Source organism: Mizuhopecten yessoensis, unplaced genomic scaffold (assembly GCF_002113885.1).
Source record: "Mizuhopecten yessoensis strain PY_sf001 unplaced genomic scaffold, ASM211388v2 scaffold2597, whole genome shotgun sequence".
Lineage (NCBI taxonomy): Eukaryota > Metazoa > Mollusca > Bivalvia > Pectinida > Pectinidae > Mizuhopecten > Mizuhopecten yessoensis.
Window position 1 is genome coordinate 422,501 of NW_018404625.1, and position 25,573 is coordinate 448,073.

Genomic DNA, 25,573 nt, shown 5'->3' on the forward strand with positions numbered 1-25,573 from the left:
CCATTTGGGATCCACACAACACAAACCAAATTAAACAAATAGAAAAAACACAACGAAGAGCAGCACGCTACGTACAAAACAGATACCACAACACTAGTTCCGTAACAGACATGATCCACACACTTCAATGGCCAACACTACAAACACGACGCTTATACACTAGAATTATCCTTTTTTACAAAATTATACACAGAATCGTAGCTTTAAACCCAACACATATACTCACACCTGTAGACCCCCGCACCAGACAGGTACACCCGTACGCATACAAACACATATCTGCTACAAAGGACACCTACAAATACTCATTCTTCCCACACACAGTAACACAATGGAATCTCCTCCCCTTAGCAGCAGTCCAATGCACAACACTAGAGGACTTCAAGGCACACTTACCCTACACAGCCCTTGAAGCCCTCATCACACACTAGTACATACACCAGATTTTAACTTTTTATCTATACCTTGCACAAAAAAAATCACAAAAAAAACACAACCCCACCCCTAATCACTATAAATAACCCCTTCACGCCTCTACAATAGGACCCCCGATGGCATAATCATCAAACTGATGGAGCCCTCGTATAAAGAAGAAGAAGAACCTTTCATGTACATTAAAAGAATATCTCGCAGTCGCGAAACGGTAAAAATGACTGGCTTTGAAGTCGGGCGTCGCTCCTCTGTCATCTTCAAAGAAAATGTATCAGCCTGGCGAGTGGTCAGGTCTTATTTTACACGAAACCAATCAAACAGCTACCTTCGCGTCTTCAATTTTGATATGACATATTCCAGGGGTGCAGAGAGCGTAAGTGAGCGTAACCCCTGGAGTATCGATGATGCTTCGGAGGTGGGAATGGCTTAATAGAAATCGATAGGGCAATAAGATGACCCCTAGGCAAACATCTTTTCAAAAGTATGACTGTTGAAGTTTGTAATAGCGACAGAATGTATTTTATGAAAGTATAGAGGTTCGTTCTGCCATCCTATTTAACATATACTTTCATTTTTAGCTTCACGCACCTTCATCGGAATAAATTTATGACAGCCAGGGATATGAAATACATGTGCTGGAATATCGTCCAAACAACAACCTAGCTTAAAAAAACCATAACCAAACACAGTAACATTAAGATTTTCCCTAAAAAAACATAGCACAAGATGATTGGACTGTTGGCATGACTCAATCCAACATATAAGAGAAAAGAGTTAAAACCAAATCTGTCATAATCTCTTCTCTCCTAAACCTCTCACTCTGCTTTGTAGGTCTATAGAATATCAATAGTGTTACTGGTTCAGCAAATTGTATATATATATATTTTCTTTGCAAATTGAAATAATTCCGCTGCATGGCACTTTGATATGTTACCTAGAAGGAACAGGAATGACTCGAGGAAGGATTCTAAGGAATGTGTTTTATATGGACAAACGAACAGCTGATGTAAAAAGATTGTGTAGCTAGTGCGTGCCATGCAGTAGTTTAAGTTTAAGTAGTTTCAAAATATTCATACTTTGAATGAACCTTTTGTATAATTCGAAATATACTTACTCATCTCTATGATCTCTTCTGTCTTTCAAAACTATCTTTTTATTTTTTGTTTTTTTTCTCTTCTATGTTCCTTGTTTTTATACAATTATTTTGATTGGCATATGTCGCTATCACTAACAATGTAATATTATAGTTGAGGAGAGGGCTTCTATAAGTTGTTATAATCTGTGCCCAATCCATTTGAGTATATCAATAAAATATTTTTTAAATCAAGTAAAAACAAAATCCTACTTACATCTTCAATATAGGACCAATACAGGTCTTACTATTGTGCATAGACGTGTATACTACATCTGGCTTTATGTGTCTCTGTATGGTGGGCGCCAATGTCCATCTGTAAGTTCTTGTTGGACTCCACTCATTCTAAATCCTTCTGTTGTGGCCCTTCTGGAATAACTTTTAAAAGTACTAGAGCTTCTGGTTGAGGTGGTCATACTCTTGTAAACAGTGGGCCGCGTATGATTAGAACTCGCCTGAGCACCTGAAAGAGTTGACAAGTACTCTGGCGCCGCTGACGGTGGTTATCTAGTGTGGTCAGTCAGCCAGCCATGACAATGCACGCGTCACTGCACTGTAGAAATTAAAAATTATGCTTTACACAAGTTCCAGATTGTTTCCCGAAAACAAATAATTCCACAAATTTCAAGTCCGTTGTTTCGTCTTAGTTGTTGTCCAATGTTTGAAGCTAATAACGACCTAAACATGTGCAAGTTCCTGGAAAATATACAGCGCTGGGTGTTGAAGTGTTCCTCTGTACTGGATGACCACTGCTTACAAAGGAAGCACGTGCTGACTGACGTCACACAGGTGCGCCACGATATATACACATTTCAAATGTAACAAAATTAATGCAAGAAACAGATTTTATTTAAAGGACAAACGTTTTGGTAGATTAGGATCTGATAAAGTATGTCAAACGTAGCAATATTCATAATTGTATTTTTGATATTTGAATAAAAATAAGCATTTGGATTTAAATACATATATTTTAGTTCAAATTTAAAATATAGAGTTATAAAAATTAAGTTATAAAATGTCCATGTGTGACTGTAAAAATAGAATTTACAAAAAAAAACGCTTTAAAATTACTTTGAGTATTAGGAGATATAGTCTTTAGTGTTCCGTCTCTCTATATATATCCGTATTTCAATTGAAAAAAATGTATTTGAGTTTAAAAAAAAAAATTGTATTCCAAAATCCCATAGAACTCAGATGATTTTTACACGCAATACAGGGACTTAGATTTTTCTGTCTTAATATGACCCTGTCTATTACGCGGACGTTTAACCTGAAACAAAGAAACACTGAATAAAAAAATCCCGTTTTTTTTTTTAATTTGTTGGTCTCTTACATGTTGAGGAGAGACCTGACCTAAGAAAGAGTTACTTTTTCTTTTTCCACTGCAGTGAAGTTTAGAAAAAAATGCGTCCCTCATGAACCTTATCGGAAGCTGTAAATTAAATAAGTTGCGTTTCTGTTGAGTGTGTGTTGTATTATCATTTTTTTAAGTCTTGGTGAGCTATTATATTGCCGTTGATCACATGTTAAATATGTGTGCGTGTGCTATATAAAATGCAAAATAAACAAGGTGTTAATTTCTGTCAACTTTTTTTGCTGAAATATGATAAGTACCAGTCCCGCGGAATCGATCCAGGTTTAGTGATGCTAACTTTTGTGTTCTATCAGATAAAAATACCACATATCTATACGATCTTATACTTGTTTCCATATCACCAGAAACATCGCGGAATGAAACAGGTTTTGTTTTTCGTTCCAGAAGTTCGCTTAAACTATATATTTTTTATCACATGATCGATCAGTTTTGTGAACATTGAAGATAAAAAAATCCGCTAATTTGATCTTCATAACTATCATTTCAGTATGACGTCATACGTCATTTTTATGTCAATTGATGTCGTCTCAATTAAGGTTTGAAATGCATCTTTTTAATATTTATTTTGATGACACATATGAAAGCTGTGCACATGCATACCTTTAAACGTACTGATAATTTTTTTTTTACAAATCATATTAGTTATTACCGTATGATTTATGCACATGTTGTAACATTTCAAATTTGTGTAATTAGTAAAATGAACATAGGTACTTATACGGATATAAATCTTTTATTCATTACTGTGTTTCATAGAGCAAAAAACTTCTAAAATTTTCCCCAATTGAAATGTCTAGCTATTTTTAATTTATTAATATAATTATACAGTTTTCTGTTCCCCCATTGTCTTCGGGATCAATGGAGTTCATAAGGAACCTCCACAAAAGAGAAGATTTGTTCAATAATGAAACTCGACTGTCAGTGGCGTTAGCTGAACATATCTTGACGAAATTGGCACCAAATTCCAACTACATCCTGAGAAATCACAGTCAACGTACCAAATCAGATCACGAATGCAGATGTGGCTGCCGTTCTAAAGTTGACGATCAATTTAGAAATACCAGTATTGGTATGCATTGTGGACACACACAATATGTGGGAATAAATTCAGAATTTAATCAAGATCAATTTTAGAAAAGTTTGTAATCATATGTTGAACCCAATCATAGAGTATTAACCCTTTCACCACTGTAGACCTTAATGGACTTATCCAGATGAATGTATGGTAGAGTCTACTAAAGTTTCCTATGGTTGAAGGGTTAATATTAATCAAATAACCCATTATTGTTACACAATAGTATCTGCCTGTACCAGCATCATCATCAGTCTGTTCTATAAATAAATATAGATGTCAGGTGCTTTCCCTATCGTACTTATTACAGAAAAACCCTGACCCACACAGGAGCCAAATATACTAAGGTAATGTTTTTTTATCATTGATGCACGTTTGATTCTCATGCATCTTTCACCTGAAACAACGCAGGGGAGATAACTCCCACTGATACACAGAATAAAACTGAACTGATCTTGAAAATGAAACTGAACTGATCTTGAAATCGTTAAGGGAGATAGGTACATGCTCAGAATTAAAAGTATAAATGAGTGTATGTGCACTCAAGGGAAAAACAACAACTTTTAAATGACTTAATTTGAGCTGATGTATTTTGTTCATATAAAATCATCAGATCTAAAAAAATAACGGAATAATTTAGCAAATTCACTGTTTGAAAATACTCGAAAATATGCAGTCACCCTCTGAAAAAGGGAGAGTTGGTAAGTATGTGACATTGTTTTCTTTTCCGAAAAGGGATTTATTAAAATCATAGCCATGCTGGAAACATATGTTCCATGGTAAAGCTATGGTTTTTGGCAGTGATACGATGATCCTAATCTTCATAACAAAATGATGCGAAAGACAATGTAGGGGACATGTATATTTAAATATTCATTTTCTGATTCACTTACAGGTCACTACACTACAGTGTATGGCACGGGGATATAGATATATAATGGTTGGAGAAGATTTGGAGGTCCCAGTCATTGTTGACTTCACCAAAGACAGTAGTAGCTCAGGAGGCAGATCACAAACTGAGACTAAGCACTATTTCCAAAATGAAAGTATTGAAGATTTTAAGCACTTAAGCACCAAATGTTGGCCCAGACGATTTTGTTTTCGTTTTTACAAAAGAAAAAAACATCCAGATTCTAAGCATCATTCGATTCCTTGCATAGGAACGATGAGGAAACAGATGATTTTCTACCTGTACGACTGCGAAAACGTTATTCTCGTGCAAAACAGGTCCATGTCGCTGAACGATGGCAGTGAAGTCAAATTACACGGGAGTTATTGCTTTGTGGCTGGTCTTGAACTATCGGCATCTCGGATCTGGTTTGTCTGAAAACTGTGTAACACATACATCAAAACAAAAGCCAACTTTTTCAAAGGCACTGACGATGAAATAGGAAATACTTACCGTGAAAGACTCTCTATGGGAGATGTTCGTGGGAGAAGCATGGCTGAAACTGTTGACCCTACTTCTTGCAGAAGATTTATGATAACCCCACCAGATGTTCCATAGTTTATCTGGCTTACACTGTATCTGTAATGTTAACCCTTTCACCCCTAAGTAACTTGAGTAGACTCTACCATATATTCATCTGGACAAGTCCATGATGGTCTACGGTGGTGAAAGGGTTAAGTAAATAAAAGTTTCCCCAACATACCTCAGACCTCAGTTTCATCGATATCCGATACCTTAGCAAGATTCCTCAACTTACATTTTTCAAAAGGAAAGCATTCAAGGACTTCCCTTAACTTAAGAGTTTCCCATAAATTCAACAACAGTTTCAAATTAAAAAAAAACTTCAGGACTCCTGTTCCAATGCAAGTGTGACCCTGATGAAATACTAGCCGCTTCCTACTGACTTGGCTAGGTAGAATTTCTCTTTAGCTCATTTGGTAGACTGTAAGACTAGTGAGGCAGAGGTCCCAGGTTCGACTCCTAACGGAGGCCTTGGAAAAATAATGACCTCTGTTTCACAAGCAAATACTAGAAAATTTCTAATAGCGCTCTCAAATATTGTTGACAACGATCAAATATTCTTTGCTATATCATATACAAAATACTTTTATGGTTATATGAATAGTAATTTGTCCATACATCTGCGAATCCGAGAGAAAAAAAGACAATGTTTGACATAATTAACCCAGTTAATTGCCTGTATTGCTACTACTTAAGAAGGAATACGCAGTTTGCAAAATACAATTTTTTGAATCCATTTGTTTTAACCGATATTTTATCATTCTGAATTTTCTTATAGTTATATATTCCAAAGGATGTCGACCTAATTCAAAATAAACCATTGCATTGCAAGTCGACCTCTTAACTTTTAATATCTTCTTACAAAAGTGTAAGTGTAACCTCTCAATATCCGTACCTTTTGTAGATCCCCAAACTTCACATGCTTAATGCAATATACTGCAAACATACGTATCAAATAAATGCAATAACGTTGTACAGTTTAGGCTCAAGTTAGAAGAGCTTGAAAAAAGAGCATACATGGCCTTTCGTCCTTGGTCAGATAACTGTTTCTGTATATGATTGAATCTATTATTGAATTTAAGTTTTACTCCTAGGTAGCACATGTTATATACTACAACCATCTACTCTTATTAACACAAGGTTTTAGTTGTTTCGTGTTATTTATTACACTTGTAAATGAGCCGCCGGCTTGGATAAGGGTCCTTAAGTAGTAAGAAATCAGTTTTGTGATTTTTATGATTTAGAAATCTAGAGACATTTCTGAACAAAATGATATGAAAAAATGTCAGACCGTCAATATTTGATGATTTGACACCACTTTAAAGATACGTCATACATAGAAGTCTGACGTCGCTTACAACGTCATTATTTCTAACGTTACTTTTAAGATTGATACCGGCGGGTAACATATATATATTAATTTTAACTGCTTTATCTGGCTTCACTCCAGAAGTTTAAGCATGACTGTAAAGAAAATTCCAGAGCATTTAAATGGAAATAACTAAATATGTTATTAAGTCATACACAAATACTGAAATGTAAAACAAATAGGGTTCTATATGACCATGGTATAAATAATACTTCTGTACTTTTGAGCTTTGTAGACTAACATCTCTACAGTTTTCTTCCGGTTATAGCTGTGAAAAAATATGTTTACAAAAACTTGAATCAGTATTCACAAATCTATACCACTTTGTAATGACCATGACATACATGAAATTAATTTGTGCTAGTTTTGGAATGACCGTACATGAAATAAAGTGGTGCGAGTGTTGACTTTGCAAGCGTGGTCACTGTCTTTTACGTCGCCACTTTGAACGTGAGTCATCATGCCCAACTCAACGAGTTTTTTAATGCATGGAAGAGATTATATCTAAAAATGCAACGAAGAAAAAAAATTATGGCCTTCTGTGTTACGGATTAATTACAATTTTTATTTCTCTTTAGCGTATATATTCTTGCGACACTTTGGTCAAAACTCGTACAGGAATTAAAGATAAACTTTATTTATTTTACAACATTATGAAACAACATAGTTCAGCTTATATTCTTTTTTTTTTTTGGGGGGGGGGGGTTATTGGAGGAAACTGGGTACCCGGGCAGGTGACCCCATATCTGTTCACGTCCGATTGGGGACTTCACCACCCAACCACTCAGTACAACACAATCCTGTGTAATAAGTATTTGACTATTATATTTTAGTTGAAAATGCTGGTATACTTAGCCTCAAGACTTTCCCCATGTAAATATTTGAGGTTAATAAGGTCACTTGTTCCAACAGTACCATTTTTCATTGAATGAAAACTTCAAAATTTTGCTGTTTTAATCTAGTGATTGTTTTTCTGAAATATTTGTTAAACATCATTTCCAGAACAAAAACGGGCATTTTAGTTAAGGCACAGAATATGTTATTCCTATATTCAATACTGTGTATTTTTTGTAGATAATAAATAACAAGTTATGTTTTGTTCATTATCCCATCATTTTATTGGCCAAGGAAAATTCAATACTCTTATCACATCACTACACATTTTGGCCTCACTTCCTACATCCAGGTAACACTTTGACATGATGGAAACCCTAGAAAACTTATACAGCCACAGAAAGACCGTCCTTAGGCCAGTACAAATGGACGGAACAGTCACTGAAATGCACTATTAGTAGATTTCAAACACAGTATGTCATCATTCCTTTGTTTGGATAGATCACCAATATGAGCTTAATTACATCTAGTGTAGGCAGAGAAGGTCCCTGGCCTTTTTCACCACTTTCTAGAAGACCTTCAGGAATGATTTTCCCTCTCATAACTAGTCTCACATCAGTCTCCTCCCCGCTAAGTGCAGGTTTCATTTAATATACATATCAACAGAAAGCATATGCATTACAAACCAATTTATATATACCTGGTAAATACAAGGTTTGGTGATCATCTTTGCAACACAATATATACAATTGTACAGCTATATTGTGAAGTAAAACAGTTTTATAAACAAAATGCATTCTCAACACATTCATTGGACGTGAAAAACAACATTGTACAATCGGAAACGATTGATTTCATGGGCTAAATTACCGAGTTATCGTGAGGTATTTAAGTTTTATGAGTACATGAAGGTCTCCCGTGTCACAGATGTCTACATGTACGTAGGACTTCGATCGTATAGCTGAACACGGCTAGCCCGGATCATATTGCTGTATAAACATTGTTTTACTGACATGCTGTGACGGTATAATCAATTACGTTAACAATGAGACATTTATTTACTTATATTCAAACCAGATGGTGCTCCTAAAAAGGTTGTCTATGACAAAATAACACAAGAAAAGTTTACTGAATTGATATTTTATATAAAATCAATTTCTTTCTCGTAAAAGATTGATGAGTTTTTTTATAGATCCATATTGGTCAGAAAAGATTTTACCAACGATCAAGCGCGGGGTGTTTTACAAAACAACAATTGCAAATCAATGAATCACATGATCAAGTTTCAAACTAATGAAGTTCCCGATCGAATTCAGGGTTTATGTACTTTATACCATTCATCAGTCCGTGGATGGTGTACGTAGAAAAATTATTGTCTAAAAGGTTGAAAAACAACCATTTCAAAATAATGTATCACACTATCAAGCATCAAACCTCACAAGTTCTCGAGCTGATTCAGCATGCAACAATCGCAATACTTCTGATGGTCGTTGGTACCGGTGACTATGAACAGGTCGCGCACGCGCAAAATTTCAAGCTTAGTTGTCTTGCGGGAATTGTCAACATTTGAAAAGTTAAAAGTTCCCAAAACATGTGTGCTAGAAAACCGACTTTTGTTTTTACTTCTTCGAATGACATGTTAACAATACCACAGGAATCGCTTAAAATATGAAAATACCGACGGTATTAAGCATTAAGCTTTATTAAAAGTATTTTTTTTATCTTATGTTTATTTATAAATCTACAAATATAAAAGCAGTATTTATTAATTTTCAAACACATTACATTGATATAGTCACACGAACATATATTATGGACAAAGAGTCCGTAGAGGTCTGGTAACTTCTACAAAGAATGGAACTGAAAAAAAATGATCCATGGAACTGGAAAAAATCATCCATTCTGATAAGGAAAACAACAAATAATAAAACAAACAAAATGTTATACCAGTTTACACAGCATTATTATCTGGGGCGGCCGTGTTCAGCTATGCGAAGTCCTTATATATGTGTGCACACATGTGTGATACGCTGTAAATCTTCATACGTGTACAACGTAAAATTTATCTTACGATAACTCGGTCAATTTGTTCAAATATCAAACTGAAATTTGGTATAAAAGTGTGTTATAGTCATATGAATAACATATCGTCTGATGTTGCTTACGGTTGTAGATTAATTTTAGGGATATAGTTTGAAGACGCTTCACAATCTGTAGATTTCTTTATACACATGTGCAACGGCGCAAATCGTAAAAATTCAATTCGTCATTTCTATGTCATTTTTTCAAATATCGACCTGAAGTTTGGCACATAGGTGTTCATAGTCATATGAAAAACATATCTTCTGATGTTGCTTACGTTACATGTTAATCTTAGGGTGAAGTCTGAAGACGCTTCACGATCTGCGGAGTGCAATTCACACACGAGTGCCACGCCGCCAAACGTAAAAAATAATTTCATTATAACTCGGTCGTTTTTTCATATATCTAGCAAAAATTTGGAGTATATATCAATAAAAGTCTTATTCATAACATATCCTCTGATGTCGCTTAACTTAACACACGTGGCACGCCGCAGATCGTAAAGTTTAATTCATCATAACTCGGTCAATTTTTCAAATAACAAATTGAAATTTGTTAAAAAGGTGTATTATAGTCATATTAACAACAAATCTTCTGATGTCTCTTACTTTATTCGGTATTTTTATAGATTTTGTCTGGCGACGCTTGTTGTCACTTGAGACGCTTGTTGTCGGGTGAAGACGCTTTTAAGGAGGACCCTTTTTGCCCATTACACAATTTCTATTCATGATGTGATTTTTAAAGCAATTGGTCATTGATCTCATTATACAATAAAACATACACATATTTTTCTTAATGTTTACATACCTTGAAATCTTTGCTGTGCATGCTCATATTTTACAGCATGATTTTCTTTCTTCTGAGTGTTCCCTAGCTGCGATAACGTAGCTTTCTGACGACGAGATTTTTTTAATCGGGGCAGAGGAGGCCGGATATTAATATTAGTACTAAATGTTCCTATGCATCCGGGAAACGGGAAAGAAGTGACTGAACTGATATCACATCAATTCATATACTTTAAATTGGGTGGAAGATAGGCTGCTACATGTCACAAGTTTAAACGCAGCAACCGTGTCTGTCTTCTTCCGTAGCGAATGTAAACAATCTTCCGGAAGTGTGCGCACCAGAAAACGGGAAATCCCTGTCGCTTCGATATTTAAGTCGATTTGATTAATTATTGATATCTAAAGTGTATAATATTGTTTGAATAATTAAGAGATAGACTTCTAGTTTTAGTAGGTACATTATATGTATATATTTTGGGAATAATAGAAGTTATATCGTACATTCTTGTAAAGCAAGTGAGATTTCCGTTTTCGCGCGAAACAGAAATAGAATAGAAATATGACGTCTGTCGGAATTCTCGTTTTTCTCCCTTTTCATTGGCAAGAAGTTAAGGACCCAAATTCCAGCCGGCGGCTCAAATATGAACAAGAAGACGTTGTGCAAAGTCATTAAAATCATGAAACGTAAAAAGTCAAAGTCAGCATCCGCAATATGTAACTCTGGATACACGATTGATGCAATTGTCATCAACATAGCACTTGTAGTTGGCAAGATAAAGATGAGAGCAATTTCTTCTCAACAATATGCACGGACGCACGGACGCACGGACGAACGGACGAACCTCATTTCTATATCCCCCGCCAACTCGTTGAGCGGGGGATAAAATAGTAAAAACACAATCGCTAACCTTTACAATAATGCACAATGGAAAAGAAACAAAACGATAGTCAATATTCGTCACTGTTGATATTATGTGACTTAAACCCCGTCTTTGCGTATTGCAGAGTTATCTTCTCTTGGGAGCAGGTATTGATTGTTACGTCACTTGTTTGTGAGAGGAACGTCATCAATTTTCGAGACAACGACGTAATTTTCTCACACAAACCAATGACGTAACAATCAATAACCTGCTCCCAAGGAAAGATAACTCTGCATTACGCAAAGACGGAATACATTCAACGTGAGTTCTGTGTTCTCTTGGACGAAGAAGATACTGCTCAATTTTGCACATAACGTCATATCGATATCATCTTCATTGCATTTTCATCCATATATGACAACCCGTTGTCGGGTTAAATATGACCGGGCGAACTGATGTGCTGGGATTGAATTTCAGTAGGGTAGCACTACAAAGTCGACATCAGATCCGCGCTATCTCAAGGAGGCAATAACACCAACATACCCTGTCTCCAGCACACGTACACACATGAATGCATCCGTTATACGCATGGAGCCACACCCTTACATGATCTTAGCTGTTGATAGGACGTTCAACCCATTAAAACTAAACGAACTCATCGAGACATGAAAATGATAAGAGTTGAAAACAAAATATGTTATTACCAAACTTTTATGAGTATAGCGATGCTTACTTCCGCTTTCGGTATCAATCACATATTGGAGCCGAATGAGCGGATGGCAAGTGAAAATCCGAAAATGTCAGTCAAAAGAACCGGTGTCCACGGTACAATATGAGCATATTGTGGTCACCGCTGCTGCCTTTCGAATAACTGACCATGCATATTGACAAAAATTAAACGAGACCGATTTTCGGGACGAATGCGCTGTTTATTTCTTGGAAAGTGATTTAAAGGATTTGGCTCGAACACTGCGCGATTCATTCCAACATAATTGATTGACATTGAACAGTCAAAGGGATTGGGCTCAAGTTCCTACAAGGTAGTAGGCCCTATCACTGCGCGATAGAAATGTGAAAGGGGTTTACCAGACGAGCGAGTTTGAAAATAAATACCAAAGTTGTTCTTACTTTGTTGACACACCCTACGGTTAAAATTGCATGGCTATTTAAAGATGAAAGTACGCGTACGATTTAGATTCGTCATTGCCAGTGTTTACCTTCAGCAATAACTGGAAAAAAATATATTGATCAAAATGCGCGTAATGATAACCGCAGACGCCAGTCCAATTTGGACCGTTTGTTTGGTTTAGCACGAGTTTGATAAATTGAATATCGGAGGAAAACTGGGTTACTTGTTACAGCACAAATACTCATGACACATCGGTATTTGCGTAACCTTGTTTTTTTCTTTCGACTTTCACCCTGCAGATTGGGCGTTATACTTGTACCTGCTGCCCCCATTGCATGCTCGTAAGAGGCGACTTAATTTGGAATCTTATCTTTTCTCTTCTTTCTAAACAACTTTCTTCTTCCAAACGTCTCCCTTGACAATGCCTCACTTTTGGGTTTTGTTGAGGGTTCGCCCCTGTGGCGAAGGCTTCGGGTTCTGTCCCCTGGCCGGGACATACCAGAGTCTGTAAAAATGGTAGTTTATAGTCCTGCTTAACGCTCAGCAATTTAGGAGTGGGACGACTGGTTCGCCCGTTGTCAGTATAATGTGACCGCGTGGGATGTCCTGCTGGGTGTCTTCGGCAGTATGTTTCAGTGAAGTAGCACTATAAAGTCGGCATCAGTTCTGTGCTATCACAAGGAGACAAACACGAACATATCGCAGCCTCACAAAACACACACGCATACACTACGCGCATACACTACACGCATGCATCTTGCACACAGGGAAGGCGGTCCTTAAATTACCATAGCAGTTGATAGGACGTTACACGACACTAAACCCAACCAATCTATCGGTTTCGCCTGATGGTGTGTCATGCACGTGACAACCAGCATTGGATATCATCCGGTCACATTTATACTGACAACAGGTTTGCTAGTTATTGCCGTGACCCGAAACGCTAAACGTTTAGATGGAAACGACAAGTGGTACTTTGAAGACTTTGGTATGCCCCAGCCTAGGGTCAGTAACCAATGCTTTGAGGTTCAACAATAAGGCAAAATATAAGGTATTGCCAAGGTAGGCGATTAGAAACAAAAGCAAAAAGCTAGTTAGCAAGTACAGTTTGGTTATCTAGATATCAAATATCGAAATGGTTTAAGACGATTTATTCTGGTTCCTTCTCCATCAGAAACATTCCATCTCCGGGTTTCTTGATTATAAAGAAGGAAATGTATTAAACGCATTAGCAGTCATGGCTTTTTTGTAATGCTAATTAATATCAAACAATACTTGTCTTTTTAAGAATATAGATATAAATAACATAATATAGATTTAACAGAACAATATTTTTGTCAAGACCTGCATGTGCTGGAATTATCGTCTGCAAGTTAAATGTAACACCCCCACATGTGAAATCACTCTAAAATGTTTGTAATATATATAGTATATCAAATATGAATTACTCCGCACCATGCAGCTTTTCTGTCATTCAAGGACTCTTTGGTGGTGATGCTAGGCGTTAAACGGTTATAATCTAAACTACTGTTGAAACAGACGGGGAGGTCCGTGCAAACCCATTGTTTCACGAATTTTTAAAATTAAGAGGAATATATTTCATTTAAAATTTAAATAACTAATGAAATGTATATATTATAAACCGTGCCATAACCCAAAACTAATCCTTGTCGCTATCAAGACTGTGGCAAACCTCGGGGGCCTCCACCAGCAGATTAAATCACCCTTCATCTCAAAAGATGTATGTAAGACACTCACAGGTCTATGTACATACAAAAGTATTTGGCCATGAAAACTTCATGCCAATTAAGCAATGAATGTTTTAGCAAATATTGTTATGGTCCTGTAACATACATTTCTATTGATGACAAACTTAATAAAGCCCGGCAGAGCTCTATGTAAGTTTGTCAGCAATATAAATGTGTGTTATAGGCTATAACACTATTTGCTAAAATATTCACTGTTTATATTTACATTTTGATAGAGTAGTTACGAAATTGATGACGTCACAATATAGATTGATGACGTAATAGCAAATGTTGTTATAGTCGCATAACAACATTTGCCTTCTCAAAGGATTGCAATGGAAGGATGCAGAGCAAATGTAAATACAACTGAATGACAGTGTACCATACAGTTGTTATGGTTATACTTGTGTTATTGACAAATCGGATTACGGAATACACTATATATTTAGTTATTATCCCTCTGGAATATCAAAGTTTTACTTTATACACAAACAATATACGTCTTAAACGTGTCGCAACGTTTCAAAACACCGTTTCAAGACCATCCTCGATATTCCAGTTGTTACGCTCACTTTTGTTCTCTGCACCCCTGGAATATGTCTTGACAAAATTGAAGACACGAACATAGCTGTTTGATTGGTATCAGGAAAAAAACACTGACCAATCGCTAAGCTGATATCTGTCCTTTGAAGACTACAAAGGATAAAAGCCCGACTTCAAAGCCTGTCATTTTTTACCGTTACGTTACCGCGAGAATTGTTGATGTATATCAAAGGATCGAACTAGTCTTCTAGTCTCATCAACAAGGTGACGCACACTGAGCCTGACATATTCCAGGGGTGTAGAGAGCGTACATGTAAGTAAGCGTAACCCCCGCGAGTATCGAGGATGTTTCAAGGCCGACTGGTCCCTTTGTGAAGCTGTCACTCGGTCATAGATTGACAAAGGGACCGGTAGGTCTTGAAACGTTGCGACACGTTTGATAGTACATTGTCTGTGTGTAAAGTAAAACGTTGATGTTTGATGAGTCTTATTGCAATAAAGCAGTTTTTCTTTTCTTTTTTATATTGTATGGTCAGACTTTTCAGTGTCAACATACCTTAGCAGTTTATGAATTGTAAAGATGACAGGCACGATGTATCAATACCGTTATAAATAACAACAACATATAGGTAGCAATACTACACTTGCATCATACATCACCTTTGAAAACAATTATTTACGTATAGTATTACTGTCTTGTCCGCTAGTTGAGTCCGACATGGCACATGACGGCGTGATATTGTTATCTTCACTGCCTCACTTTCGAAACAACCACGTGACATATATAAATAGATCTGCGCTAAATTTACGCGGTGCTTCCCCGAGATTTCAGTGGTCAAAACTGGACATTGCAAGCAGAACTCGACCATCATATTGCCGTGGTATAACTTTTGGAAGGCCAGACAACGCATTTAGACCCATTTATTTTGTCATTTTTTCCCCGACCAGCCCCTTTAAGCATGGTATTTTCATTATACATGTAACTATACCATGAGCGAGGTTATCATATCTAAACGAACGGAGCACTTAAGCGAAACACCCACGCACAAACTACACCTGTGAGGTTCTCTCCGGTGAAAAAATATACTTGGCTATTTGAGTGTAATATTTACATACAGACAGACAAAGGCATGAATGTCGGAATGTAATATACAATCTACACCTTCTCGGCATTTCGTTTACCTGAAGACGATGCAGAGCTGGTATCAAGGTGAGTTACTGAGATTTCCATTGTTTTTAAACAAGTGACATACATGTACATTTTGTAGGTGCCTAATATATAATCCGTTTGAGGTATGTTGTTCGTGTTTCTTCATATATCATTGTTTCATGTGTTCCGGATGTTTCCTGATATTTTAATAGTTATATATATATATTGCTCTATATGTTAGCCATTCTCATATGCGTCTTTTGTCTCAACCGTGCTAATGTTTATTATATATAAATCGAGCATATCTGCCTACCTAAAAAGGGCCTACACATTAGCCAGTGCCGTCAACAACGTTTTCGACCCGACATTAGAAGTTAAACAATAGTTTTTGTACAATATACCCCTTATTTTCTCTTTACATTTCTAACTAATTTTTGCTAACGTTTCGACAATTCAGCGAGGAAGTTTCTCTGTTTTATTTCATGGCTAAAAAAACCGTCGACGCGTGGTTTTATAAGTTACAGGTCACGGATGGGGAAATCTGTTGTAATTAGTGGTCTTTGTATGTCACCTTACTGTGATCAGCCAGAACAGGAAGGTGACATACTAAGGACACGGATACAGATTTCCCCTTCTCATAAAACCACGCGTCGACGGCAAGTTTTTTAACCATAGAATAAAACAGAGAAACTTCCTGGCTGAATTTGTCGAAAAGTACAAACAATGAAATAAGAATATCTTCCCCAAACGTGGACTATACAGATAATCTGACTAGCTATGCCTACTATTACATTACTATTATGGTAGCCATATCACATACAAATGTACCTGTAATAATTATATTATATACAAGTGAAACTTGGAATGTGTGTGTGCGAGTGTGTGTGTGTGTGTGTGTGTGTGTGTGTTTATTGTATTCGTATGTGTATGAAAGTACTAGGATGTGTGTGTATGTACATACAAATGTATGTATATACATTCGTGTGCATATATAGGTTTATAATTTTTCCGTTGCCGTTGCTTACATATCCTTACACTCTAATTCTTGTACGAAAATAGTTTTCATACCACAAATGTATATGCTGTTTTCATGACGTGTACAGACATGTCTACAGTATCCTTTAATCTCGGACCTTTCATGAATTCATGAATAAGTACGCGTGCCAATTCTCTGACGGCTCCTTCGTATTTGTTCATGTTTATATTCGGGCTAACATCAAATATTATCCGATTTACATTCGTGTCCATTAATGCCCCTTCACATATGCATTTATTTTTACACACGATCGATTTCGTATTTTTTTATTGTGTTCATTCGTGTATACAAACGTTTTTACATAAATGTTGTCACTCGTGTTACATTTTTGTATCTACATTCGTGTCGGCTTTCACGTACATTCATGATTTTATTGCTGTACATATTTTTGTCATCATTTTTGTGACATCCGTGTATATACTCATGTTTAATTAACGTCATCTGTCTGACTTATACAGGTTGTCCATATCATGTGATACGACTGGTAATTTTTCCAGTGTCATATTTCTAATGAGCACCCGCAAACACAATACTACAATGTCATTATTGTTTTTTTGATGTTGTGTAACTGTGGCAAATGTGTTTATATTGTTCCCCACCTCTTGTCTTTCATTCCCCACTCTTTGTCCCCCTCGCTCTTTCCTTTTAGTTATCCTTGTTATCTGACCTTGTTTCTTTTACCTGTTTACAAGGGGAAAAAAAGCTCCTGCATGGGGAAAAGAAGCATATTCGTGTAATTACAACAGTGTGGGCAAGATGTTGTTTTAAAATATTTTGGAGTGTTTTGCTCCTTTATTAAGACACATACACCGAAAAACGCGATAGTTACGAAAACGCGATAGTTACAGTTAATACGAACAAAATTATAATAAAATGAAATAAAGGCGTTATTTATACTGACCATTACAGTTGATAACAAGGGTCCTCGGTGGTCAAGTGGTTCAGGCGTATGACATTCTGCTACCACTAGCCCTCCACCTCTGGGTCGCGGGTTCGAGGCTTACGTGGGGCAGTTGCCAGGTACTGGCCGTAGGTCGGTGGTTTTTCTCCGGGAACTCCGGCTTTCCTCCATCACCAAAACCTGGCACGTCCTTAAATGACCATGGCTGTTAATGGGACGTAAAACACAAACAAACCAACCAAATGTTGATCACAAACAGTAGGTTTCATATATATATATATAACGTCATATAAAAACTTCTAAACATTATGGACTCTTCAAAATCGAAGGCAAGTCCCATTTACTACATATTTGTTGAGTTTAATGTATATACGACCGCTCGTCTTAGGTCGGGATAGGTTTATGACTGTCAACACTTTTACTAGGTGCATTTATATATGAGGTAGTGTGTGTTCTGTTTACATGTTAACACTTTTATTACTGTTCGACTGGTAAAGATTTATTGTATTGCACCTTTTTACTACCAGAACTCAAGTAGAGTCATACAAGGTCATCATTTAATGACTTTTTGTCTCGCCGCCACGAAGCGGAAGCGAGACTAGGGTGTTGCTTTTCCGGCGGCGGCGTCAACATTAAGTTTGTTTGCATTTAAGTTAATTTCACTGAAAGTATAAGTGATAGATCAACAAAACTTGGTCCATAGATGCATCTTAGGAAGTATATCTCAACCCATGTATCAAATACTGGATGCAACCTACCTTTCATGGTCCATTGACTTTGTCAGCATCTCGCTCAACAGTAAGTGTTTTGGTGTTTAAGTTAGTTTCTCTGAAACAATAAGTGCTAGACCAACCAAACTTTACATGTGGATTTATGGTCAAAGCGGGGCACAGGCGAGACATATCAATACGGATGTCTTGTGTAAAAGGGTAATAATTAGATAGCATAAGACAAAATAACCCATGTCGTTTATACAAACATAACTCCAGGTGTTAATAACCAGGTTGAGGTACCAAATACATTTTGTTTTGTTTAAATAAATAAAGTAGAAGGTGAACGAATAGACTCCAATGATTGAAATTGGGGCAGCACATTCTTATTCCCTTACAGACAGCTCCACTGCAGATTCAGGGAAAGAATAAACCTGCCGTGTCCCTCTACATGGCTTAAAAGGCGACTAATGCCGACCCCTTGAAGAATCGGTGGCTTTCTGCTGTGTCTTGTGCTAAGGGGACGTTGAGGAAATCACAATTAAACTGCTAATATGAAGTTTGGTTGGTGTAGCACTTATAGTTTCAGAAAAACTAATTCAAACGCAAAAAACTTCAATGACAATGGACAATGGAAGGAAGGCCGCTTCCAGCATTTTATGTATTGGTTAAGATGTACTACCTAAGATGCATCTATGATCCAAGTTTGGTTGGTCTAGCACTTATACTTTCAGTGAAAGTAAGTTAAACGCCAAAAAACGTAATGCTGACGCCGCCGTCGCCGGAAAAGCAACACCTTATAGTATCGCTTCCACTACTTCGTCGCGGCGAGACAAAAAATCATCCAACGTCCTTGTGATAGTTAGGAATAAAGAAATAAACCAAAGAGTTTCTGATAGCTCCATGTGTTGTCCTGTCCTCTCAACCTTATTGTTTTTAATGAACACAACCCCCTGATGACCCTCTTAAGAGGTGAATATGCTAGGGAGCTACGAAGAAACTCTCTTTTACATATATATATATATATATGTCAATGTTAATGCAGCGCTTTAACTACTCATTGGACACACAGAGTAAAAGTAACTGCAAGCATAACAACACCCTCTACATTCCTGGGGTTACGCTCACTTTCACTAGAGAGTAAGTGAGAGTAACTCATGGACTATCGAGGATGGCATAACAACACCCTCTACATTCCATGGGTTACGCTCACTTTCACTAGAGAGTAAGTGAGAGTAATTCATGGACTATCGAGGATGGCATAACAACACCCTCTACATTCCAGGGGTTACGCTCACTTTCACTAGAGAGTAAGTGAGAGTAACTCCTGGACAATAGAGGATGGCATAACAACACCCTCTACATTCCAGGGCTTACGCTCACTTTCACTAGAGAGTAAGTGAGAGTAACTCCTGGATTATCGAGGATGGCATAACAACACCCTCTACATTCCAGGGGTTACGCTCACTTTCACTAGAGAGCAAGTGAGAGTAACTCCTTGATTATCGAGGATGGCATAACAACACTTCAGGTTTTATTTTATGCAAACAAGATAAAATGTAAGAGAGGGCCTATCGAATCATGAATTCAAATGGACATCATCCTTCCGTTATTAGCAAATCTTTATTTGTATAACAACAATATAATTTGAAACTTATAAAACACTCCAGTATCAATTCAATGTGAACGATGTCAACAAAATGGCACATTCACCTTGCCATATTCAAATAATATCTGTGTTGTTTTTTTTTTTTTTTTTTTTTTTTTTTATATATACATTTAATAATCCAGGCATGCATACATCATTCGGGTTGGCTGGGGATGGGCTGCCCCAGCTACAACCCACAATACATGAAACACTCTCTATGTTCTTTCTTCACAAATCGACACTTGTTCATTTCTTTCTCTCACTTTTTCACACTCTCATACTGTAATTTCTTCTTTTTTACCTCACTTTTTTCACTCTCGTACAAACCCTCCTCACACGGAGGTAACAAAACAAAAATTAACACGGAAGTTTTGTCCGGTTTCCGGGTTCCATAGTTATGTTATCATGCATTTCCGCTGATTGTTGTGCACAGGGAGTGCGAAGGATTACAGAATGAATACAAGTGGTAATACTTATATTTAAATGACAGTGAAAGCTAATTATATCTTTTGAATGCCTCAGTTATATTATTTATCATGTTGTGTGACCCTGTTATGTTCAGTATTTGCATTACTTGACTATACTCAATCGGTTTTGTTTTACCTTGACCTCGGTCACATGTTTACAATCTCAATGTAATGCCCATCGACTCCGGATTCTGTATATCCCTGCTAATCGCACCCTGTTATGTTTAGCCGAATCTATTATAATAGCCTAAGAAATTTCTTTTAACTTTTTAATTATCGTAGCATTTTCATATACTGTCCATTTTATTCAAACATTAATATATTTTTTTTTAATTGTTTTATTTATTATTTCCAGACAAATCATATTCAAGTTTTATCATGATTAATATTCTGTGCAACTCTGAATGATAAAGTTAATAGATTATATTATGTACCGAGTGTTGGTTGCGTTAGTATGACTTTGTTGTTAATCTATGAAAGGAATATTGATTATCATATTTTCGTTTTCATCAGGTAAACACCGAGGCGTTACAGCATTTCTCCTGTGCTGTTGTTTTGCAATCTTCATTGTGTTTATCCTGTCTGATCAAACTAATATTGATGTTATTCTACCCATGGCGCTCAAGGCGTCCAAACCGACTATGTTTGTTTATCGCAAAGACTCACCTCTACGTGAAGGTACAGTATTACATTATTATCTAATGTTATGACTTTACCAAAAGACTGCATAGAATGTATATATGTAAAGTTTATGTTACCTAACGGCTACGTTTGCTTTTAGTTTAAAATATTTAAATTTTTATTTATATTTATACGGGAGTATATTCTGTCCTGGTATAAGGGTATTGGTTAATCTCATCTTTCTACCTTAGCTGGGTGGTCGGGTGGCGCAGTGGATAGAACACTTGCCTTTCACCAAGGTGGCCGGGGTTCGATTCCTCGATCGGACATGAAAAAGTATAAGGGAAACCTGCCCAACCACGTGGGTTTTCCCCGGTTACTCCGGTTTCCACCCACATTGTGTGCTAATATCAGGGCCAACAAAAATGATTTAACTTGTTTCACAATTGTTGTAAAACAAATAAAGTACAGTTTGTATTACAAAGATTGTTGCTTGTTTTTGGTCTAATGCCCATGTAAAACAAATACAAAGGGTGCTTGGGAAGACAACGCCGGAAATAAATGATAAGTAATAATAATAATTCGAGGTTCATATATACCACATTATCACAACCTATTTCTCAAGTTGTCTCAAAGCGGTTCACAAATCAGTATCCGTGGTTATAGGGCATTTGCAACCAGCAAATATATTTCTCAACTTCCCAGGGGAGCATACAGTCGGTGCTGCCATTTCGGCGCTCACAGCTAGCATTCAACAATTCTAGCACTGCTAAACCACATACTCATTTACAGGTGAGTAGACTAGAACAAGCGGAGTAACGTATCTTGCTCAAAGACACAACACAGTGTCGTGCCGTGACTCGAACCCGCAACCCTTCGGTCATAAGCCCGGCGTCCTACCACTAGACTACCGTGCCTCATAAAGAGTATAATGAAGTTAGAAGATATAGATAGCAAGTGTTGTATTGAGGAAGTATATCAATTCTTGAATTGCAATGTCCTCTAAGCAAAATACACTAGGAAACTCAGATTCCACAGGAACCCCCACATGAGACGCCCCTTATAAAAACATGCAGTCATATACAGCAGGTGGATTCTTTCCACGAATTTCCGGGGTTACGAATCAACTTATCTACCCTTAATTCATTGGCCCTTATATATAAATACCCATAATAATTGTTAAACTGTCATTTTCATTTGTTTCGCAAGTCAACATATGAGGAAGTCAATGGCAGCATTGTGCTTCGCATAATTTTGCCATTAAACACATCTTTGAAACAGACATAGACTATACAATTATATATAGATTGGTTTGGTGTGTAAGTGTTTCACGTCCTAATTATATAGCATTTAAGGATGTGCGAGGTTTTGGTGGTGGAGACGTCAGACGCCTTAATCACTCGGCCACTGCGGCCCCCTTATATATAGAATCCTCATGGTGGTTACCACTCTAGTTTAACTGATTATGTAGAGAAACTTAAAAAAAACAACAAAAAAAACAACAACAGTTATTTAAATTAGATCAAAATATCAATTAATACGATTAATTCTTATTTTATTCCATTTTTGTAGATAACGGCACAATTGCCAAAACTCTGGAAAAGAACGTTCGCATACTTTGCTGGATTATGACCTGCCCGCAGAACCATGAATCTAAAGCGAGACATGTTATGAATACCTGGGCAAAACGTTGTAACAAAGTGATTTACATCAGTTCAAAGCACAACACAACTTTTCCCGCTGTTGGCCTCAACGTATCAGAGGGACGGAAACATCTAACGACCAAAACGATGACAGCATTCAAATACATCTATAAAAACCATATAAACGATGCTGATTGGTTCTTAAAAGCAGACGATGATACGTATGTTGTGGTAGAAAATCTGAGACATCTTCTTTCATCATATTCCCCAAAGGATCCTGTGTTTTTAGGACAGCGTTTTCAACGTCATGTAAAGCAGGGATATTACAGTGGAGGCGCTGGGTACGTGTTAAGTAAGGAGTCAGTGCGAAGACTCGTCAAGGATGGAATAGAGACGGGGAATTGCAGTGACACAGGTCAGTGGGAGGATGTTGATGTTGGAAAATGTATGGAGACTCTCGGTATAAAACTAGGCAATAGTACCGATTCAAAGGGACGATCTCGGTTCCACTGCTTTGCCCCAGAAAACCATTTATTAGGACGATTTCCTAATGGTCACAAAGGATGGGAGCCTGATGTCAGAAGCGTATGTATCTCTTTGAAACATATTTAGATAAAAAAAACTGCTTCTTAAGTTAAACCTAAATGGAAATTCATATTGGGTATCAAACACTTGGAACAGATCAAGAGGTTGTACCAAAATATGTTTGGGCATAAACCAGTTTACCGCCTCAACCACACAAACACGTTTGCACGTACACATCACACATGAATGCACGTCCTTAAACGATCTCAGATGTTAATAGCACGTTAAACCATATACAACCTAAATGATTTCGCTAGTTTGTCCAGGGTTTGGTATCCTCGCAATCAGCCAATGGCATATCACGACGGGTACCCAGGGATATACCACCAGAAAGAAAAATAATATAGATCGCAAATGTTGCAATAGGGGCGGGCAGCAGATCGATCTTGGTTTCACCAGCCTCTTAGCAAAGAACAAAAAACCCAACAAAAACAACAACAACAAAACAAAAAAAAACACAATATTTTCTTTCTTTAATTAAATAGCATAAACGTCACTGCTGATATTTAACACGAGTAAATACTCTTTCATAAAGCACCCACTGTTCAAGTTCCGAGCAAACCCGAGAGTTTCGCCTAATTGGTACCGATTTAATCAGACTGGTCGAGTGGGAGTGGCAACACAAAGAAATATCCACCAATGTGTTTCATACCAGCGAGTTTCCTATTACTGCACATTACAAGTGTATAATGGACACAAAATCTATTTATGTTTATATTGGTAAAGTTGAGTGCAAAATAAAGGGATTCGATATAACAACCGTTAACATTTGTGTATTAATTTTCTTTGAATTAAATCACCTTCATTGTACCCTACAACTAAAGTTGTTTCTTTATATTAGACCTTTCTCGTTTTGGGGTAGACCTAGCACGGAGCAAGGAGACAGAGACTTAGACAAGTAAATACAGGGGTCATTTCACAAATAGTTTTATATGGAACGAAGCGTATAGGTTATGTCAGAGTGTTTACACACGCATGCAGGTGACTATACGAATTTTATAAAATATAGTTGATGTATATGTTTACGTGTGGTGTTGTTTCTTTTTCAGGGATCAGAGACTATAAGCGAATATGCTGTTTCCTTCCACCATGTTCGTCCTGACAACATGTATGTTTACGAGTTCTTTCTATACCGCCTTAGACCATTCGGAATACACTTCAAACACATCACCGAGTAGTGATACGTGTTGAGACATTTATCATTAGGAAAACAAGCCAGGCACGTCACACGAATCTTCGTAATGATGCAGCTGATCGCATGCGATCTTTCGGAACAATGTTCAGATGCATTTACCATGTAAAAATAGGTGCTGCAGTATTGATCGCCTGAAACCGTTCGGAATCGTCACTTCGGAATAATCTACAGAACAGTGATATTGTTTTTTCTCCATTCATTGCCAGATAGTGAGTATATATACTTCATATAGATTTAACAATGCAATATTATGACTCTGATTTATAACTGACCAATAAAATAGGCGTACCAATGACGATTAATTTGGGTCGGAGTCACAAATAGGTACAAAGTGTCATGTCATCAATTTTAATAGCAACACATTGGTTCGTCTTCAGTTCAATAGGCTTTTTGTAAATTTATATTTATATAAACACTGTTAGAATTACTTCTTTGCCCCATATAGTATTTTAAGTAATTCGTATCCTACGAACATACCTCCATTAGGATCCAGTGTTATATGGGATTTTACCGTCTATATTACTTCTTTGACCCATATATATATATATATATATATGCCATACACCAAAGGAGATCTTGTATAAAAATCAAACATGCAGTCCATGATACTGTTTTATGAGTACCTAATAATTCTCCGTTTCATGATACGGGAAATGCACTACCGTAAATCTTTGCCATGGAAGCAAACACCTCAGAAATAAACAAACCTCGGTGGTACCATTTAAACAATTTAAAAGCCCGTCCATATAAGTTTACATCTCGTATATCCAATGTTTAAAAACAAA

The 25,573-nt window shown here is 36.9% G+C and overlaps 1 protein-coding gene and 1 long non-coding RNA gene across 3 annotated transcripts in view; one reads left to right on the forward strand and one right to left on the reverse strand.

Annotated features, from left to right (window-relative positions):
* LOC110446156 overlaps positions 1-2,308 on the reverse strand; it is a 9,861-nt gene extending 7,553 nt beyond the window's left edge. The window contains exon 1 of the long non-coding RNA XR_002462433.1: positions 1,782-2,308. This is a non-coding gene — a long non-coding RNA (uncharacterized LOC110446156). The remainder of the gene's footprint in view (positions 1-1,781) is intronic.
* Positions 2,309-15,805: 13,497 nt separating this feature from the next.
* On the forward strand, positions 15,806-25,247 carry LOC110446146 (glycoprotein-N-acetylgalactosamine 3-beta-galactosyltransferase 1-B-like). Of its 2 annotated transcripts, none has more exons than XM_021491145.1 (4): positions 15,806-16,042; positions 21,258-21,422; positions 22,938-23,593; positions 24,643-25,247. In XM_021491145.1, the coding sequence occupies exons 1-4, from the start codon at positions 15,967-15,969 to the stop codon at positions 24,769-24,771; spliced, it is 1,026 nt and encodes a 341-aa protein (XP_021346820.1). In that variant the 5' UTR covers positions 15,806-15,966; the 3' UTR covers positions 24,772-25,247. The 2 variants fall into 2 exon arrangements, with proteins under 2 accessions (XP_021346820.1, XP_021346821.1); XM_021491146.1 differs by lacking the exon at positions 15,806-16,042 and adding an exon at positions 20,677-20,743.
* Positions 25,248-25,573: the final 326 nt, after the last annotated feature.